The 17,633-nt window shown below is 39.5% G+C and overlaps 1 protein-coding gene across 4 annotated transcripts in view; it reads left to right on the forward strand.

Annotated features, from left to right (window-relative positions):
• The window catches only part of WDTC1 (WD and tetratricopeptide repeats 1), a 64,969-nt gene that overhangs the window by 15,242 nt on the left and 32,094 nt on the right, over positions 1-17,633 (forward strand). For all 4 annotated transcript variants that reach the window (XM_086716146.1, XM_086716144.1, XM_086716147.1 and 1 more), the window contains exons 2-3: positions 2,232-2,379; positions 4,107-4,190. In XM_086716146.1, the coding sequence (XP_086572272.1) occupies positions 2,332-2,379; positions 4,107-4,190 (132 nt within the window). In that variant the 5' untranslated portion in view covers positions 2,232-2,331. The remainder of the gene's footprint in view (positions 1-2,231; positions 2,380-4,106; positions 4,191-17,633) is intronic.

Genomic DNA, 17,633 nt, shown 5'->3' on the forward strand with positions numbered 1-17,633 from the left:
TATGAGACACAGGAATGAGAACCTACTTGGGGAGATTGAGAGTTTACCAAGGCCACATAGCTGGTCCTACTTAATACCAGGTATACTCCATGACATTGGTGTTCTTTCCATTATGATAAGTCTCACTCTATATTCTTGGTGATTGTGGGGGAAATTACTGTTGTTTTGGGGGGGGCAGGGAGGCTTGACCAGTATATCACAAACTAGAGCCATAAACATAATTGCAGACCAGTGTTTAGTTTATGCCAGTTTGTCCAAATTCACATTTTTAATTTGATGGCCAGAGGCCCCTGGAAAAGTCCTCATGAAACCATAGTTGTTTACAGTTGGCATCCCTACATGTTCTTCATGTTCACAGGTTTTGTGATCCTAAACAGTGCCAGTGGCTTCCGTATCTCTCTGGTAATGCTCACAAAGATGCAATGCTGGATGGTTTCCACATTGTGAGGGAAGGCTCTTGCCCTTTTAAGAGCTTATGATCCCCAAATCAATCATGGAGGCATAAGCCCCAAAGTACTCAGGCTGAAAGAGAACATCTAATTAGATAGCAAGATTTTTATTGTCCTATTCTGTGCCTAGCACTAAAGAAAAAAATCTGCGATAACATAGTGTTTATATAGAGAGTTTCTTTTTGTGATTAAATGCCAAAGGAAAAGAAGGAGTCTGCTCACAGAACAGGTGGAGAGAGTGTGATTTCAGGAGGGTGTGCTAGGAGTCTGTAGGAGGGTAACTGATGGAAAAGCAGGGCCAGGAGATCCAGAAGTGGTCTTGGGAATCCTGCTGGCTGGGGAGAGTTGGCAGGGAGGCCTGGTGGGCCCTGAGAGCCATCATCACAGCACAAAGGGCCAAATGGGGAAGAAAGACTAGACCTCCTGCATGCCTTCAGAGGTGGAACCAGGACCAAAGGTTGAAATAACAGGAGGTAGAACTTTCTTTTAAAAGCTTTGGAGTTTTTTTCTGCGTTTATTTTCTTTCTCAAGCATTTTTTTTCTGATTGCAATATTAATGTGCTTTTGTAGAAAAAAAATTGAAAACCTCAAAGATCAGAAGGTAAAAAATCAGTCACACTACTGTTTAAAGATGGCTATTATTATTTTTTATATTTCCTTTTTTAAAAAAAAAAATTTGTAATGTTTATTTATTTTTGAGAGACAGAGCACAAGCGGGGGAGGGGCAGAGAGAGAGGGAGACACAGAATCCGAAGCAGGCTCCAGCTCTGAGCTGTCAGCACGGAGCCCAACGCGGGGCTCAAACCCATGAGCCGCAAGACCATGACCTGAGCCAAAGTCAGACACTTAATGGACTGAGCCACTCAGGTGCCCCTTGTAACTCCTTTTTAAACACAGCTTTGATAATAGTATTTATTGAAAAAGCATCATGTTATTTTGGAAACATTTGGTGTAATGTAAGCATTTTTCCTTCATAAGTAACATTTCTAATGCTGCTTAATATCATATGGCTATACATTGTTTAGCCATTCCTCTATCATTGAAAAATTTGGTACTTTCAGTTTTTTTGTTTTTACAAAATCTGTGATGAATATGCTTGGGTATAGACTTTTGTATTTCTTATATTTTGTAATTTCTTATGTAAGTTATCAGAAATGAGATTAGTAGGTCTTTCTAACCATCAGAGTTTATAACAAAGGAATAAGTTGCTTCAGGAGATGAGACTGAAAGCCTACCTATCAGGATATTGAAGAGGGATATCTTTATTAGATTGGATTGTGGACATGATCACCTTTACATTTCCGGTCCACTCTTTGATTCTATCAATTTGTTAAAGGGTTGAGTGCTCTGTCTGTGGTACTGATTTGGTTTTGGAGAGAGCCAAGCTGAGCAGCAGGGATTCAAAGTATAATTAAAAGACTGGTTGCCACAGTTGCATATTGAGCAAGTGGAAGTTGACATCTTTCTTGCTTGCCTTGTTCTTTCTTTTAGGATCTTCCTTCATACTCCTATCCAACCCCCCACTTTCTGGTGAAGCATGCATGACTCTTTCAATGTTTGTTCCAATACTTCCTGTAGCTCTGAGTCATTGTCTCCCCCCTCCCACCCTCTTTACCTTCCAAAAGTACTTCAACACTATGGAGCAGAGCCAGCCCACCATGTCATAAATCACAGGCAATAGCCAGTTCACTGGGTAGGCTGGTGGGATGTTTTAGGGGTGGAACCAGGACTCTGAAGCCACCTTATTTCATCCCCCAAGGTTTGATGATTTTTTTTCCCCAGGTAATTAAATGTGTGTCTTGTGGACCTGGGCTTGGCTGGAATGCTCAAGGGTCCTGAAGATCCTTCTATAGCTTCCTGCTGTTGAATTCATTAAGAGAAGATGGCAAAAGTCAACATAACTAGAGACCTCATCCGTAGGCAGATCAAGGTAAGCAGCTCAGCCCTTTGAACCAGAGCGTGAAGTCCTTTCTTCCTAACAGGTTCATTTTACAGCTGAAGAAACTGAGGTCTGGAGTTGGTGACTTGCCTGAAGTCACATAGCTAATTAGTGGCAGACCTAGGACTAAAATCAAGGTCTCTTGACTCCCATCTTCTTTGCCCAAGAATATGGAATTCATGGAGACTCCTCTATCCCAGTGCTTTGTACTTGGGCTGCTGAAATTAATGGAGGTCGGTGGGGAGGGGAGCCACCAGTGTACTGTGCATGTGTGTTGTGCATGTGTGTACACAACTGTGTGTACATATGTAGGTGTGGGGGGGGGTGTAGCAGAAGAAAATATGACATCTTCATGTTGCTCCAGCTGCTAAGTTGTGCATGTAACAGACCCTAGAAGAGTCTTAGTCCCAGTTCAGCTTAGACTCTTTTTTCTTTTCTTTAAGGGTCTTCTGCACCTGTCCTGTGCAGTTTGTACATTCTGTGAGATGAATGGATGATGGGGCTGTCAAGTTCATTTAGCAAGATAGCCCAGGCTTTGTCAGGGGAACCTGCTGTAAAGGAACACAGAGATTTAATGGAAGAAATTCTACCAGGACTTGATGTGCTCCTATAGTAAGAACCCCAAGCTGGATCAGGAGCTTAATCTTACCACTGCCCTAATTACCTATAAGACTTGAATCATTTTACCTCCCTGTGTTTTCTGTTGTTAAATGATAATAGTGTCTGCCTTTAAGGCTGATCATAGAGAATGAAATCTGAAAGAACACAGGAAATTCTTTGAAAAGGTTAAGTGCTAAAAATGTTTTTAATTAAAAATCTTTAAAAAATTAAGTGGCATGCAGCATAAGCTATGATCATCAAAAAGGATTGAGTGTATACATGAGCTATGTGCTTAGTGCACGGAGCACATCAATCTGTGTTTTGTATATTTTTCCCTTCATCCCTGAATCCTTTAGGGGCTTTGTCCATTTGTGGGAGGTTTTGTTTGTAATTTTTTTAGACTGGGTGGCCCTCAAGGGCAAGGACCATTTCCTAGAGGGACAGAATCATAGAGTTGGAGGGACCATGCAAATTATTTTTTTCCTTTGAATACCCCCCACATTATGTGTCCTAAAGGTGATGCCCACCCTCTCTCTCTAACCTAAAGATGGAAACTCCTTTATTTGTTGTTTTCAATTTTTCTTTCTTTTCATTCTTTCCTTCCTTCCTCTTTCTTTCTTTCTTTCTTTCTTTCTTTCTTTCTTTCTTTCTTTCTGCCTTTTGTAACCCAACAAGCACAATTTAATGCTTATGTTTTTAATGTTTATTTATTTATTTTGAGAGAGAGAGAGAGAGAGAGAGAGAGAGAGAGAGCAAGCATGCATGGAGTAGGGGCAGAGAGAGAGAGAGAGAGAGAGAGAATATCCCAGGCAGGCTCCACATTGTCAGCGCAGAGCCTGACGCAGGGCTCGATCTCATGGACTGTGAGATCATGACCTGACCCAAAATCAAGAGTCAGACACTCGACCATCTGAGCCACCCAGGCACCCTATGCTTAATTTTATACTCTTTTATCATTCTCTAATCCCTGCCCAAGTATAGTGCAGGCTCCTGCAGCCCAATTTCTTACTACCTTTTGTAGCTCCTGCAGTGCCCAGGACAGTGCTGGATATATAATAGGCACATAGTAAATCATATTGAATTGAATCAATGAAACTGAGTTTGTTTATGTCCCACAGGAGCGGGGTGCTCTGAGCTTTGAGCGTCGCTACCATGTCACTGACCCCTTTATCAGACGACTGGGCCTGGAAGCAGAGCTACAGGTAAGAAATCAAGTTTGCACCTTAGATGCAGATGGCTGGCTCTTAATTCTCTGCCTGTAGAGAACCCTTCTGGCATTATTCATGGCAAAAACAAGTTTTTCTCTGCAGGTCATACCTAATGGTTTCCTGTCCTTTCTAGCAGTTTTATTAAGCAGGTAAACATAGGCAGGTAAATCAAGGTTAGTGATTGACATGGTCACACAGAAATTGTTTTTTGGTCATATTATTTGCTTTGTGTTTGGAAAAATATTGTTGGGGTGCATACCACTGTTTTTACTATTGACTTGGACAGTAATTATTCTTACCTTTGCAAAGGAAGTTAAAGTTTACAAAGTGTTTTTACATAGTGTTTTCTCATTTTAGTTTCAAAGAAATGCTGTGGGGAGGTATATAGGGAATGGGTATTTTCTTAAAAAGGGTTTAGTAATAAGGCCAAGCATCTTGTTCAGTGTTGTCCTGTCCAGTCCATGGAGAGCCAGGCCTTTAATCCAGAAGTTCAACTCTTTCGTTGTGTCCAACAGAGACACTCCATAGTGTTAATTCCAGGCCCTTTCCTTCCTCCAGATCATGTTTTGAATCCAACATTTAGCTGTCCTGTCCAACTTAGCATTACCTGCAGGTTGAGTAAGAATTCTCTTTGGTTCCTTCAAGTTAGTATATCTAAGTGATCCTGTTGATCTTAGAAAAAGACTAGAAAGAAATTTATTGAATGTTCAGAGTGTTATCTTAGGGTAGTGAGATTATAGATGGTTGTTACTGCTTTTTTAAATTATAAACTTTTATCCATTTTAAAATATAACTACATTGTGGGGCGGCTGGGTGGTTCAGTCAGTTAGGTATGCGACTTTGGCTCAGGTCATGATCTCACAGTTCATGAGTTTGAGCCCTGCGTCAGGCTCTGTGCTGACAGCTCAGAGCCTGGAGCCTGCTTCAGATCCTGTGTGTCCCTCTCTCTCTGCCCCCTCCCCCATGGGTGCGCACGCGCTTTCTCTCTCTCTCTCTCTCTCTCTCTCTCTCTCTCTCAAAATTAAATAAACATTAAAAATTTTTTTAAAATAAAATATAACTACATTAATGGTAATATGGAAAAGATAAGTAAAAATTACTTCTTAGTCCCATCTCCCTAAAACAATTATTAGCATTTTGTGTACTTCCTTTTATCTCCTGCATATTTTCACATAATTGTAATCGTACTTTACATTGAATTTTGTATCTTAAATTAAGATACATATTAACATATGATTAACATATAATAAGTCTTTTCTCCATGTTACCAAGTAGTCTTCACAATTTTTACTTAAAATTTTTCTTTTTTTTTAAAATGTGTATTTATTTTTGATGGGGGGACGATGTCGGCAGCAGAGAGAGAGGGAGAGAGGATCCAAAGCAGGCTCCACACTGTCAGTACAGAGCCCAAGGCAGGGCTCAAACTCAAATCGTAAGATCATGACCTGAGCCAAAGTCAGACACTTAACTGACTGAGCCACCCAGGTGCCCCCCAATTTTTCTGATTATAGAAGTAATAAATATTACCATAGTTGAAAATATGGAATAGACAGAAAAATATAGAAAAGAAAACAAAATTACCTTAAATTCTATCATCTAGAGATAAACATTGTTAACCTTTGGTATACTGCCTTTGTGTATTATGAAGCAGAATACTAGTTAAGAGATGGGTTTTAGAGCTGCATAAATTTAGTTTTAAAACCTATCTCTTGGGGCGCCTGGGTGGCTCAGTCAGTTAAGCGGCCGACTTCGGCTCAGGTCATGATCTCACGGTCCGTGAGTTCAAGCCCCGCGTCGGGCTCTGTGCTGACAGCTCAGGGCCTGGAGCCTGTTTCAGATTCTGTGTCTCCCTCTCTCTGACCCTCCCCCGTTCATGCTCTGTCTCTCTCTGTCTCAAAAATAAATAAACATTAAAAAAAAAAAAAAACCTATCTCTTCCCCAGCTATATAGCCTTGTTCATGTTACCCCTCGTTTCCCAATCTGTAAACTAGAACAATAACTGAGCATAGCTGTAATGATTATATGAGTTTTGTGTGAAGGACTAACACAGTGCCTGGATTATAGCAAACTAGTTCAATGAGTAACAATTATGATTCTTAAGTCTTCCAGTTTTTTCCCATGCTTATGTAAATTTTCCCCCCACAAAATTGGGCTCATACCATTTACACAGTTGGGTAAACTGTTTTATACTTTTTATATCTTGATTGCTTTCCCATATTTCTAAAAATTCTTTGAAGACATAATTTCTACTAATTTGTTTATCTTTATTGTTCTGTAGTTTCTTTCTATATTTCCTTTGGAATATAACTCAAAGTACTTCCCTCTAGTGCAGTTGGGGGCAGGGCATGGATGATTTTACCTCCAAAAGGATTTTTAGCAACATCTGAAAACAATTTTGGTTGTCCAAACTCGAAGGATACTACTGGCATATAGTGGAAAGGGGATAGGGATGCTGCTAAACCTCCTACAGTGCACAGGACAGCAGAGTGTGCGCAGCAGAGAAATATGCAGCCCCAGTGCCAACAGTGCCGTGGTTGAGAAGCCCTGCTCTGGTGGATGCTGAGTAGACAGTGATCACTGACTGGCTCAGCCGTTTCTTTTAGCTGTGCCTCCCCATCCAACCCATATTCTGTTCCATCTCTTCGTAGTTAAATAACTTTGTTCAGAATAGACTTGGAAACTTCTATGAACACAAAAAAGGATCCCATCTATTGTTTCCCAAAGGTTGGAACTCAAATACAAAATTACATTAAGGTGAATTATTTCAATTTGCACTTCCCTAACCTATGTAGCAGTGCATAGTATGAAAGAATGTCCAGATGTACAGATTTTTTTGAGAGAGAGAGAGAGCGCGTGAGCATGAGCAGGGGAGGGGTAGAGAGAGAATCCCAAGCAGGCTCTATGCCCAGCGCGGAGGTATGGAGCCTGACATGGGGCTCAATTCCAATTCCACAACCGTGAGATAGTGACTTGAGCCGAAATCAAGAGTTAGACACTTAACCAGCTGAGCCACCCAGGTGCCCAGGAATGCACAGATTTAGATGTAAAAAACAAACAAAACAAAAAAGAAACAAAAACTCTAGTTTAAATCCCAGCTTTGCCACTTGTGAGACTTAGAGAAGTGAGAGCAGATGGAAAGAAGAGGACTGGGAGAAAAATAGGTTTGGGAAAGATTCAGGGGTTGGACATTTTAAATTTGGAAGCCTGTTGGATAGCTTTGTGGAGATGTCAAGTAGGAAGTGATGGTACTAATTGGGAGAGAGAGCTGTGGACTGTAGGGAGAAATCCAGAGACTCAAATGTCTATGGACCTCTAGAGAATAGGGCCCAAGACCTGGCTGTGGAGACACTCCAGCTTTCAGGAGTTGATTACCAGCTACCCAAGAAAGTTACCCAAGAAGGGGTGGTCAGTGAAGTAGAAAGGAAATAAAACCAGGAGAGTGGAAAGCCCACATAATGAGAATATTACAAGAAAGGAATGGTCGCTTCTGCTCAATGCTTTTGAAAGTTTCAGTAAGATGAGGATAGAACAATGACTGTGGTCTTTACTGAAGCAGTTTTATTGGAATGGTGGGAGTAGATGCTAGACTGGAGGGGTTGTGAGAGTGAATTGGAGGTAAAAAAGTGGCAACCACAGTGTAGAGAACTCTCTTTTGTCTCTCTTGTTTTTAAAATTATTTTATTATACTTTTTGATTTACATCCAAATTAGCATATAGTGCAACAATGATTTCAGGAGTAGATTCCTTAATGCCCCTTCCCCATTTAGCCCATCCCCCCTCCCACACCCTTCTCCAGGAACCCTCTGTTTGTTCTCCATATATAAGAGTCTCTTATGGTTTGCCCCTCTCCCTGTTTTTATATTATTTTTGTTTCCCTTCCCTTATGTTCATCTGTTTTGTCTCTTAAAAATGTTTTTTTAATGTTTATTTATTTCTGAGGGGGGGGGGCAGGGACAGAGCATGAGCAGGGAAGGGGCAGAGACAGAAGGAGACACAGAATTCGAAGCAGGCTCCAGGCTCTGAGCTGTCAGCACAGAGCCTGATGTGGGGCTAGAACCCACGAGCTGCGAAATCATGACCTGAGCCGAAGTCAGATACTTAAATGACTGAGCCACCCAGACGCCCCTGTTTTGTCTCTTAAAGTCCTCATATGAGTGAAGTCATATGATATTTGTCTTTCTCTGACTAATTTTGCTTAGCATAATACCCTCCAGTTCCATCCACGTAGTTGCAAATGGCAAGATTTCTTTCCTTTTGATTGCAGAATAATACTCCATTATATACATATACCACATCTTTGTCCATTCATCCATCGATGGACATTTGGGCTCTTTCCATACTTTGGCTATTGTTGATAGTGCTTGGCATAAACATTGGGATGCATGTGTCCCTTTGAAACAGCACACCTGTATCCCTTGGATAAATACCTATTAGTGCAATTGCTGAGTCTTAGGGTAGTTCTATCTTTAGTTTTTTGAGGAACCTCCATACTATTTTCCCAAGTGGCTGCACCAGCTTGCATTCCCACCAACAATGCAAAAGAGATCCTCTCTCTCCGCATCCTCGCCAACGTCTGTTGTTGCCTGAGCTGTTAATGTTAGCCATTCTGACAGGTGTAAGGTGGTATCTCATTGTGGTTTTGATTTATGTTTCCCTGATGGTGAGTGATGTTGAGCATTTTTTCATGTGTCGGTTGGCCATCTGGATGTCTTCTTTGGAGAAGTGTCTATTCATGTCTTTTGCCCATTTCTTCACTGGATTATTTGTTTTTTGGGTGTTGAGTTTGATAAGTTCTTTATAGATTTTGGATACTAACCCTTTATCTGATATGTCATTTGCAAATATCTTCTTCCATTTTGTCGGTTGCCGTTTAGTTTTGATGCTTGTTTCCTTCACTGTGCAGACACTTTTTATTTTGATGAGGTCCCAATTTCTCTCTCTTTTTTTAAGAAGGTGATGGAAATTTATTTATTACAAAATTGCCCCTAGGTGAAAGGAGACAGGATGTAGGCAGTAAAAAGGATAAACCGTAAAAGATAGTTTCTTCTCTTGCCCCTCTGTGTCTACTATTCAGCTTTCTTTTCTTCAGCTCTCTGTCCTCCATCTTTGGGTTGGCTTTAACCAATGGGGAGTCATTTCAGAAAATTGGAGGAAGAATGACATCTTTTTTATCCCCCTCACTTCTTTCCTTCAAAGTCATTTTATTTTTGTTTTCAGCTTTACTGAGTTGTGTAGACAACTCTTGAAGAAATTTATTTACAAAAGGAAGCAGAGAACTAGAGATGTGGCTCCAAGGGTCTATGGGATTAAGGCAGGGATTCATAAGAATGGGAAGAAATACTAGCACATGATTGTATGTTGATGGCAGGAGAAAGTTTGCTGATTTAGGAGGACAGAATAAGTGAAGGAACAAAGTCCTGGGGAATGCTGGAGGGGATAGGATTCAGAGTTCAAGCAGTTTGGGCCTTGGTAATAGCAAAGACATATCTGTCATTTTTACAGGGTCCAGTGGGTCTGGGATCAGGAGAGAGGCATAGACTGGAATAAACAGTGGAGAGTGACTGACAGAGAGTCTATAGTAGCATCTTTCAGTGTGGTCTGCAGGCCCCTGGGAATCCTCATTGACCTTTCAAGGGAATCCATGAGGCCCAAACTACTTTCATAGTATTATTAAGAAATTGTTTGCAAAACAAAAGCAAAAACAAAAATTAGCTCATTTAAAATTTGCAAAAAAAAAAAAAGTGATTCACCATAGCATGAATCAAGGCAAATATTGCATCAAACTCAATGACTTATTAACGCCATGCATTTGCAGTAACCAAAAAAAACAAAAAACAAAAACGCAACAACAAATTTTACTTAAAACGTCCTTGATGTGAAGCAATAGAAGGTAGTAGTTTTATTAAATTTCAACCTTTAAGTACACATCTCTTTCGTATTCTGTATTATGGGATGGGAAGTACTGCACCATGGTGGTTGTCTTGAGGAAAAAGCACTTGTGCTGTTGTTTGAGTTGCAAGCCCTACTAGCCACTTTTTTCATGAAGTGCCATCTTAAATAATGACTACCAGACAAAAACTGGGGTTATTCAAATATGAGTATTTGGGCAGACATTTTCTCTTTTTTTACATTTTTATTTATTTATTTACTTTTAAGTTTATTTATTTTGAAAGAGAGTGTGAGCAAGTGGGGAGGGGCAGGAGAGGAAGAGAGAGAATTGCAAGCAAGCTCCATGCTGTCAGCACAGAGCCCAACTTGAGGCTCCATCCCATGAACCAAGAGTTGGATGCTTAACTGACTGAGCCACTCAGATGCCCCAATATTTTATTTATTTTTTTAAAGTAGGCTCCACACCCAACATGGTGCTTGAACTCACGACCCCGAGATCAAGAGTTACATGCAGAGGGCACTTGGAATTCTCTCTCTCTGCCCACCCCCCTCCAATAAATAAATAAACTTTAAAAAGTAATGATTAGGGGCACCTGGTGGCTCAGTGGGTTGAGCATCCAACCCTGGATTTCTGATCTGGTGATGATCTCTTGGTGTATGATATTGAGCCCCTTGTTGGGCTTTGTGCTGACAGCACAGACCCTGCTTTGAGAATCTCTGTCTCCCTCTCTCTCTTCCCTTCCCCCACTTGTGTGTGCATGCTCTCTCCCAAAATGAATAAATAAATAAAGAAAATTTTTAAAATAATAATTTTAAAAAAGAGTCACATGCTCTACCAACTGAGTCAGCCAGAAGCCCCATGGCAGACATTTTCTTAAAAATGAATGAACTGAGGGGCACCTGGGTGGCTCAGTTGGTTGAGCATCTGACTCTTGATTTTGGCTCAGGTCATGATCCTACAGTGTGTGAGTTTGAGCCCCACATTAGTCTCTGCACTGATAGCGTGGAACCTGCTTAGGATTCTCTCTCTCTCAAAATAGTAAGTAAAATAATTTAAAAAAATTTTTTTAAATGAAATGAGCTGTCACTTTAAGAAAAACAACTGACAATATTTGTTGCCAAGGATAAAACTTGAACTTTTAGGCAAAATAAGAGAGAGAGAGAGAGAAAGAGAGAGAGAGAGAGAGAGAGAGAGAGAGAGAGAGAGAGAATGAATGAGAATATAGGAAAACTTGTATCTGCCACCATGAGCATGGTAACTTCTCAATACTTAAAAGGCTTTTTCCATCCGTGGTGATACAAACAAATGTCAAAAATATTGTATAATGAATGTTAGCATTGAAGATCTTTAAATTCAGTGAGTCACTGTTGTCAAAATGACCAACATATGATGTAACAGACTCATACATGCATAAAAGAGCTATGCATAATGCAAACTAGACCAATGCACTTGAATGTAGGAGGGTACCAATAGTTCATTTATGTGGTTTCAGATCCTACATTGTAATATAAGAACTCATTACGTGTGGAGTTTTGGTGCAATATCAAAGAATGATATCTACAGTTATCTGAAAAGGGTATTAAAATACTCCTTCCTATTGCAACTACATATCTTTGTGAGGATGTATTTTTGTTATATACTTCAACCAAAATAACATATTGCAACAGACTGAATACAAAAGTAGGTATGAGAACCCAGTTATCTTCCATTAAGCTAGACATTATGTAAGGCAATGCCACTCTTCTCATTAAATTGTTTTGTCTTAGGGGCGCCTGGGTGGCTCAGTCAGTTAAGCGGCTGACTTCGGCTCAGGTCATGATCTCACGGTCTGTGAGTTCAAGCCCCGCGTCGGGCTCTGTGCTGACAGCTCAGAGCCTGGAGCCTGTTTCAGATTCTGTGTCTCCCTCTCTCTCTGACCCCCCCCCCCATTCATGCTCTGTCTCTCTCTGTCTCAAAAATAAATAAATGTTAAAAAAAAATTAAAAAAAAAAAGAAATTGTTTTGTCTTAGAAAATATATTTACTTTTCATTTAAAATGTATTAACTTATCATTTTTGTTATTTTTAAATGAAATAATATGAACGATTTCCATTTTAATTTCTAATATGGTAAATATCAATAAATATAACCCAGGGCACCTGGGTGGCTCAGTCAGTTAAGCATTCGACTCTTGGTTTTGGCTCACGTCATGATCTCACAGCTTCATGGATTCGAGTCTTGAATCAGGCTGTGTGCTGGGCAGCTCAGAGCCTGCTTGGGATTTTCTCTCTCTCCTCTCTCTCTCTGCCCCTCTCCCTCTCACTCTGTCTTTGTCTCTCTCAAAATAAATAAATAAACTTAAAAAAAATTAAATAAGTAAATACGTAAAGCAAGCTCTCATATAAACAAAAGCTCTTTGAGAGCCTCAGTAATTTTTTTTAATGTTTTATTTATTTTTGAGAGAAAGAGAGAGTGAGCAGAGGAGGGGCGGGGGTGGGGGGGAGATAGAGGATCAGAAGCAGGCTTTGTGCCTGACAGCAGAGAGCCCGATGTGGGGCTTGAAATCAACCGTGAGATCATGACCTGAGCTGAAGTCGGATGCTTAACCAACTGAGCCACCCAGGCCCCCTATCAGTAATTTTTAACAATGTAAAGGGTATTAAGACAAAAGTTCAAGAACCACCAGTCTATAAGAGCCATGAAACAAGATGACTGGATAATGTTTTCTGGGGATAAAGTAGGAAGTGAGAGAGGAGAGCTCAAGATCAAGAGCCAAGGTGTCTCAACATACAGAGATTATCCATTCCTGCTCTTCCTCTAGCCACAGGAAATAGAAAGAATAGGCATAGAGGTGGGAGAACGTGTCATATGATGGAAGCCATGATGAGTTTTAGAATCTTAACTCCTAAAAGGCTGTCTTCCCCCCCCCCCAAAAGGCTATCTTATTTCCTTCTTTCCTAGTTTGAGGTTGGAAGTGTATCTTTTTGTGAGTATCTCACACCTCCCCTTGGCCAAATAGTAATTGAAATGCCATTGTGAGTCATATGACCTTGAATAAGTCTCTTCTAGCACACATTTCTTCATCAATAAAATAATACACATATCCTGTTAGGTTTATGAGGAGGAGTAAACAAGTTAATTTATCTAAAGTACTTAGTACAATGCCTAGCAAATTGTAAAGTCATGTTATATAGCCCTCAAATATTAGCTGATATTGTTGTTGTTATTTGTAGAAAGCTCTTAAAGTTTCCTGAGATGCCAATTTGATGGCATCTAACTTTTTTTTTTTTAATTTTTTTTTTTAACGTTTATTTATTTTTGAGACAGAGAGAGACAGAGCATGAACTGGGGAGGAGCAGAGAGAGAGGGAGACACAGAATCGGAAGCAGGCTCCAGGCTCTGGGCCATCAGCCCAGAGCCCGACGCGGGGCTCGAACTCACGGACCGTGAGATCGCGACCTGAGCTGAAGTCGGACACTCAACCGATTGAGCCACCCAGGCGCCCGGCATCTAACTTTTTAAAACACTTGACAGTCATTTCCTTTCCTTGTTTTATTTCCCACCCATTGTCATATACGGACTGCACATTGGTTAACAGCAGTTTATTTTAGCATTAAGAAGAGGGGATTATTGGAGACTGGAGATGGGATAAAAAAGGTAAAATCTCCTTTTTGTGGTTATTGATTATAATGTTTTCTTCTTTATTATCTGAGGAAGATTTTTTCCCCTGGATTTCCTAACTTGCTACTTTGTATGCTTTTGAAAAATGCAAAAGGAAATGCAAAAAAATACTTTTAGGATGTATAGCGCTGAACAGTTAGTGGGTGTTCACTAAAAACCTCTTGGTTTGATTGGCTTTTTAAATTTTCTGTAGTAAAATTCACTTTTTAAATCTTATCCCTGTTCACCCATACTATTTCTCTACCTTCCAGTTTAGTAACCTGGCCCTATTTTTATTTTTTGACTTTGTTGTTTGCATTGTGAGTTACTTGAAATTTCAGAGTTCAGCCACTCTGGGGTCTTGTTACCTTTCCTGTGTATGTAGAATTTATATCCACAGAGATGCCTATTGAAAAAGCATCCAAGGGGCGCCCTAAAGGTTCAACCACTTGAGTGTCTGACTCTTGATTTTGGCTCAGGTCACGATCCTAGGTCATGATGCTCAGCGTGGAGTCTGATCCCAAGGGCAATGGAGAACCATTGAATAGTTTTTACGGTGGGAGCAATGTGATCAGAATTAAGCTTTAAAGAAAATTAACTTGGCTTCAAAATTAATATTGCATAGGTCTAAATATACCAGACCAGTTAAGGGGCTGTGGCAGTGATTCAAGAAGACGTGATGGGTTACCTGAACCAAGATAATGGTAATTTGGATAGAGTGAAGTCAGTGAATTTGAAAGACATTTAAGAGATAAAATAAATAGAATTCTTGGTGACTTGATATGAAACGTTAGGAAAAGAGGAATCAAGAGTGAAGGTCAAATTTCTGCCTTAGGGAGCACTGGAAAAGGAATAGGTTTGAGGGGAAAGATAACAAGCTCAGTATGGAGGCTCTGGAGCTGTATGTTATGTGTTGTCTAGCACTTTCTGGATAGGTAGTTGGAATACTTGGGTCTGAGCTTAAGATAGAGGTACACACTGGAGGTGTTGATTTGGGAGCAGTGAGCAGTATAGAGATTGGAACAATGAAAGTGAGTTGTGATTGCCTTTGGGGAATGTGTAGAGCGGGAGGAAAGCCTAGGATAGAGCCATAAAGAAGACAAACATAAGGGCCATGTGAACAAAAAAGAATATGGAAAGGATACCAAGAAAGACAAGCTAGAAGAGTAGGAAGAGAAAACAGAGAGACGGTGATGCTACAGATCTCTGAAGAAGAAAGTTTCATTGAGGAGGAAGTGGTCAGCACCATCAAATACTACCAGGGGCCAAGTAAGGTAAGGATTAAGAAGTGTCCATTGATTTAGGTCAGGGAAGCTACATTGATTTAGGGCAAGGGTTAACCTTGGCAAGCACCATTTTTGTGGTGTGTGGTATAGATAATAGGAATTACTGGAAGTGAGGAAGTGAAAATACTGAGTATAGACTACTCTTTCATTCTTCTCTGTGAAGGGGAAGAGAAATGGAAGGCATAGCTCAACATGGATTTGGCGTCAAGGAAGTACTTTTCTAGATTAAAGAAACTTGGGCATGTATAATTCCAAGGGAAAGGAATCAGTAGAGAAAGGGAAAGTTGAAGATACAGGAGAATATCATCCAGGGTTGGGGTTTTGTCAGATGAATGTTGCAAGAGAATGATTTTAGTAATGAGTCATGAATTCTTAAGGGAATAGGAAGGCAAGTAAAGACATAAAGGCAGCATGTGAAGAGAGAATAGAGGGAATGACTAGACGTGGAGGACTTGTTGATGATGATGAATGAGTGAAACATGACTTGATATATATATATATATTCTCTCTTTTCACTTACCAATATATCTTGGAAATCACTTGTATAAGTTCATAGAGTCCTTTTCATAGGTGCATAGACCTCTTATTACGACTCTATTATGTAGATGAACCAATATTTATTCAATGAATTTCCCATGTATGGACTCTTATAGTTGTTTCTAATCGTTCATAATTACAATAATACCATAATGAATAACCTTGGGTACATGTATTGCTGGAAATGTATCTTTAGGGTAAAAACCTAGAGGTTTGAGTGCTAACCAAAAGGTAAATATATATGGTTTTGTTAGATATTGCCAAATTTCCCTCCATGAGTGTTGCACCATTTTGCCTTCCCAGTAGCAATACATGAAAGTGCCTGTTTCTCTACAACCCAGCAATGGACTGTGTGGTTAAGCTTTTGAATTTTACCATTCTAACAGATGAAAAATGGTATCTCAATATAGTTTTAAGTCACATTTCTCTTATGAGAGAAATTGAATATCTTTTCCATATGTTTAAAGGGATATTTTAATACAATTTTTGCCAATTTTGGTTTAACGAAGAGTTTATATGGATACCTGCATATTTTTGCAAACACAAGCCCAGATGGGTAAGCAGAAACTAATGAAACCTCTAGGGAGTGGAAGATATAGGGTAGAGAGGTAGAGAAAAGGGAGTAACCTTTTTCTGGACGTTTTTGTAGAGTTTTTTACTTTTAGAACCATGTTGAGGTTTTGCACATTCAAAAAAGTAAAATAAAATCAACAAAGTTGGGGAGAAGGATGCCAACTAATCCAAGTAATTTTTGAACACAGTACTTTGTATTCTTTGACCATATGTACTTTAAAGACAAACTTTAAAGAAATCTTGATTGAACTCTAGATAGTAGATTTGTCATTTGCAGTGGTATCGCTGTAGCAATTACGTAACTATTTTGTATTGGAGAATTGGGCAAATGAGTAAATATATCAGTTTTGTTGAGATAAATATATTAATGTTAATAATAAATATAATATTGATATAATAGATATTTGAGTGTTGTTCCCTTCTCAATGTGGGAGAAGGGAGATTCAGATATGGAATATGGAAAGGCAAAGAATAGCTCTGAGGTATTTGATTGGAATTAGCAGTATCAGTATGATCTCATGGTTTAACAAATACATATATATTCATATATATTTATACATTTTTTCCAACTCTGTCTTTGATAGGGTCCAGAAGTAATAATACCTCAATGGCTATAAGTTACTGGTTTCTCAAATAGCATTCCCCACTAAAAAGAACCAGGAGTCCTTGAAAAAATAACTGATTCCAGCTCTGGGACAAGGAGTGTACAAGATGAGCCTACAACATCTTAAAGCAGAAGATAAACAAAAAGTAAAAAAATATATGAAAAATGAAAGAAACATACCATTAAGGACACAGAACCTAGCTCAAAAGACATGCTACTGGCCAAATCTGTGACAATTTGAACATCAGGATGAATAGTGGCAATAATGAATTAAAACCCACTGAGTAAAAAATATCTGAGTTGGGGGGCTTAGTAGGTTGAGTGTCTGACTCTTGATTTCAGCTCAAATCATGATCCCAGGGTCATAGGATTGAGCTCTGTGTCAGGCTCCACATTGAGCGTGAGATCCTGTCTCTCTCCCTCTGTCAGTCTCCCCTAGTCATGCTCTCTCTCTCTCTTAAAAAAAAAAAAAATCTGAGTTTACACTAGTGAGAGAGAGAGAGAGAGAGAAGAAAGAGGGGGGGAAGAGAGACAGAGAAAAGCCCTTTATTCCAGTAGATTGCCAGTTCCTAAATGAAGAAATGATAGAGCTGGACAAACTGCCATTTTATAACCATCATACCACGTCATCCTAGTAATTAATTCAGGCAAGAATAATCAGTGAATGAAACTATTGAGTGGAAATGTGAATGGAGGACATTTATTTGCACAATGGAAAAGCATTCCCTCACAGATAACAAAAGGAAAATAGTAACATTATAGTGGAAAAACTTGTCAGATACCACCTTAAACAAGACAAATTGTACACATATGTCACCTAATAGTGTACACTGAGGAAGATACAAGATTACTTAGGTAGTATTTCTGTCAAAATGCATTACTTAAATCTAATCATGAGAAAATAATC

Source organism: Puma concolor, chromosome C1 (genome assembly GCF_028749965.1).
Source record: "Puma concolor isolate L17-30 chromosome C1, mPumCon1.1.hap2, whole genome shotgun sequence".
NCBI classification, from domain to species: Eukaryota; Metazoa; Chordata; class Mammalia; order Carnivora; family Felidae; genus Puma; species Puma concolor.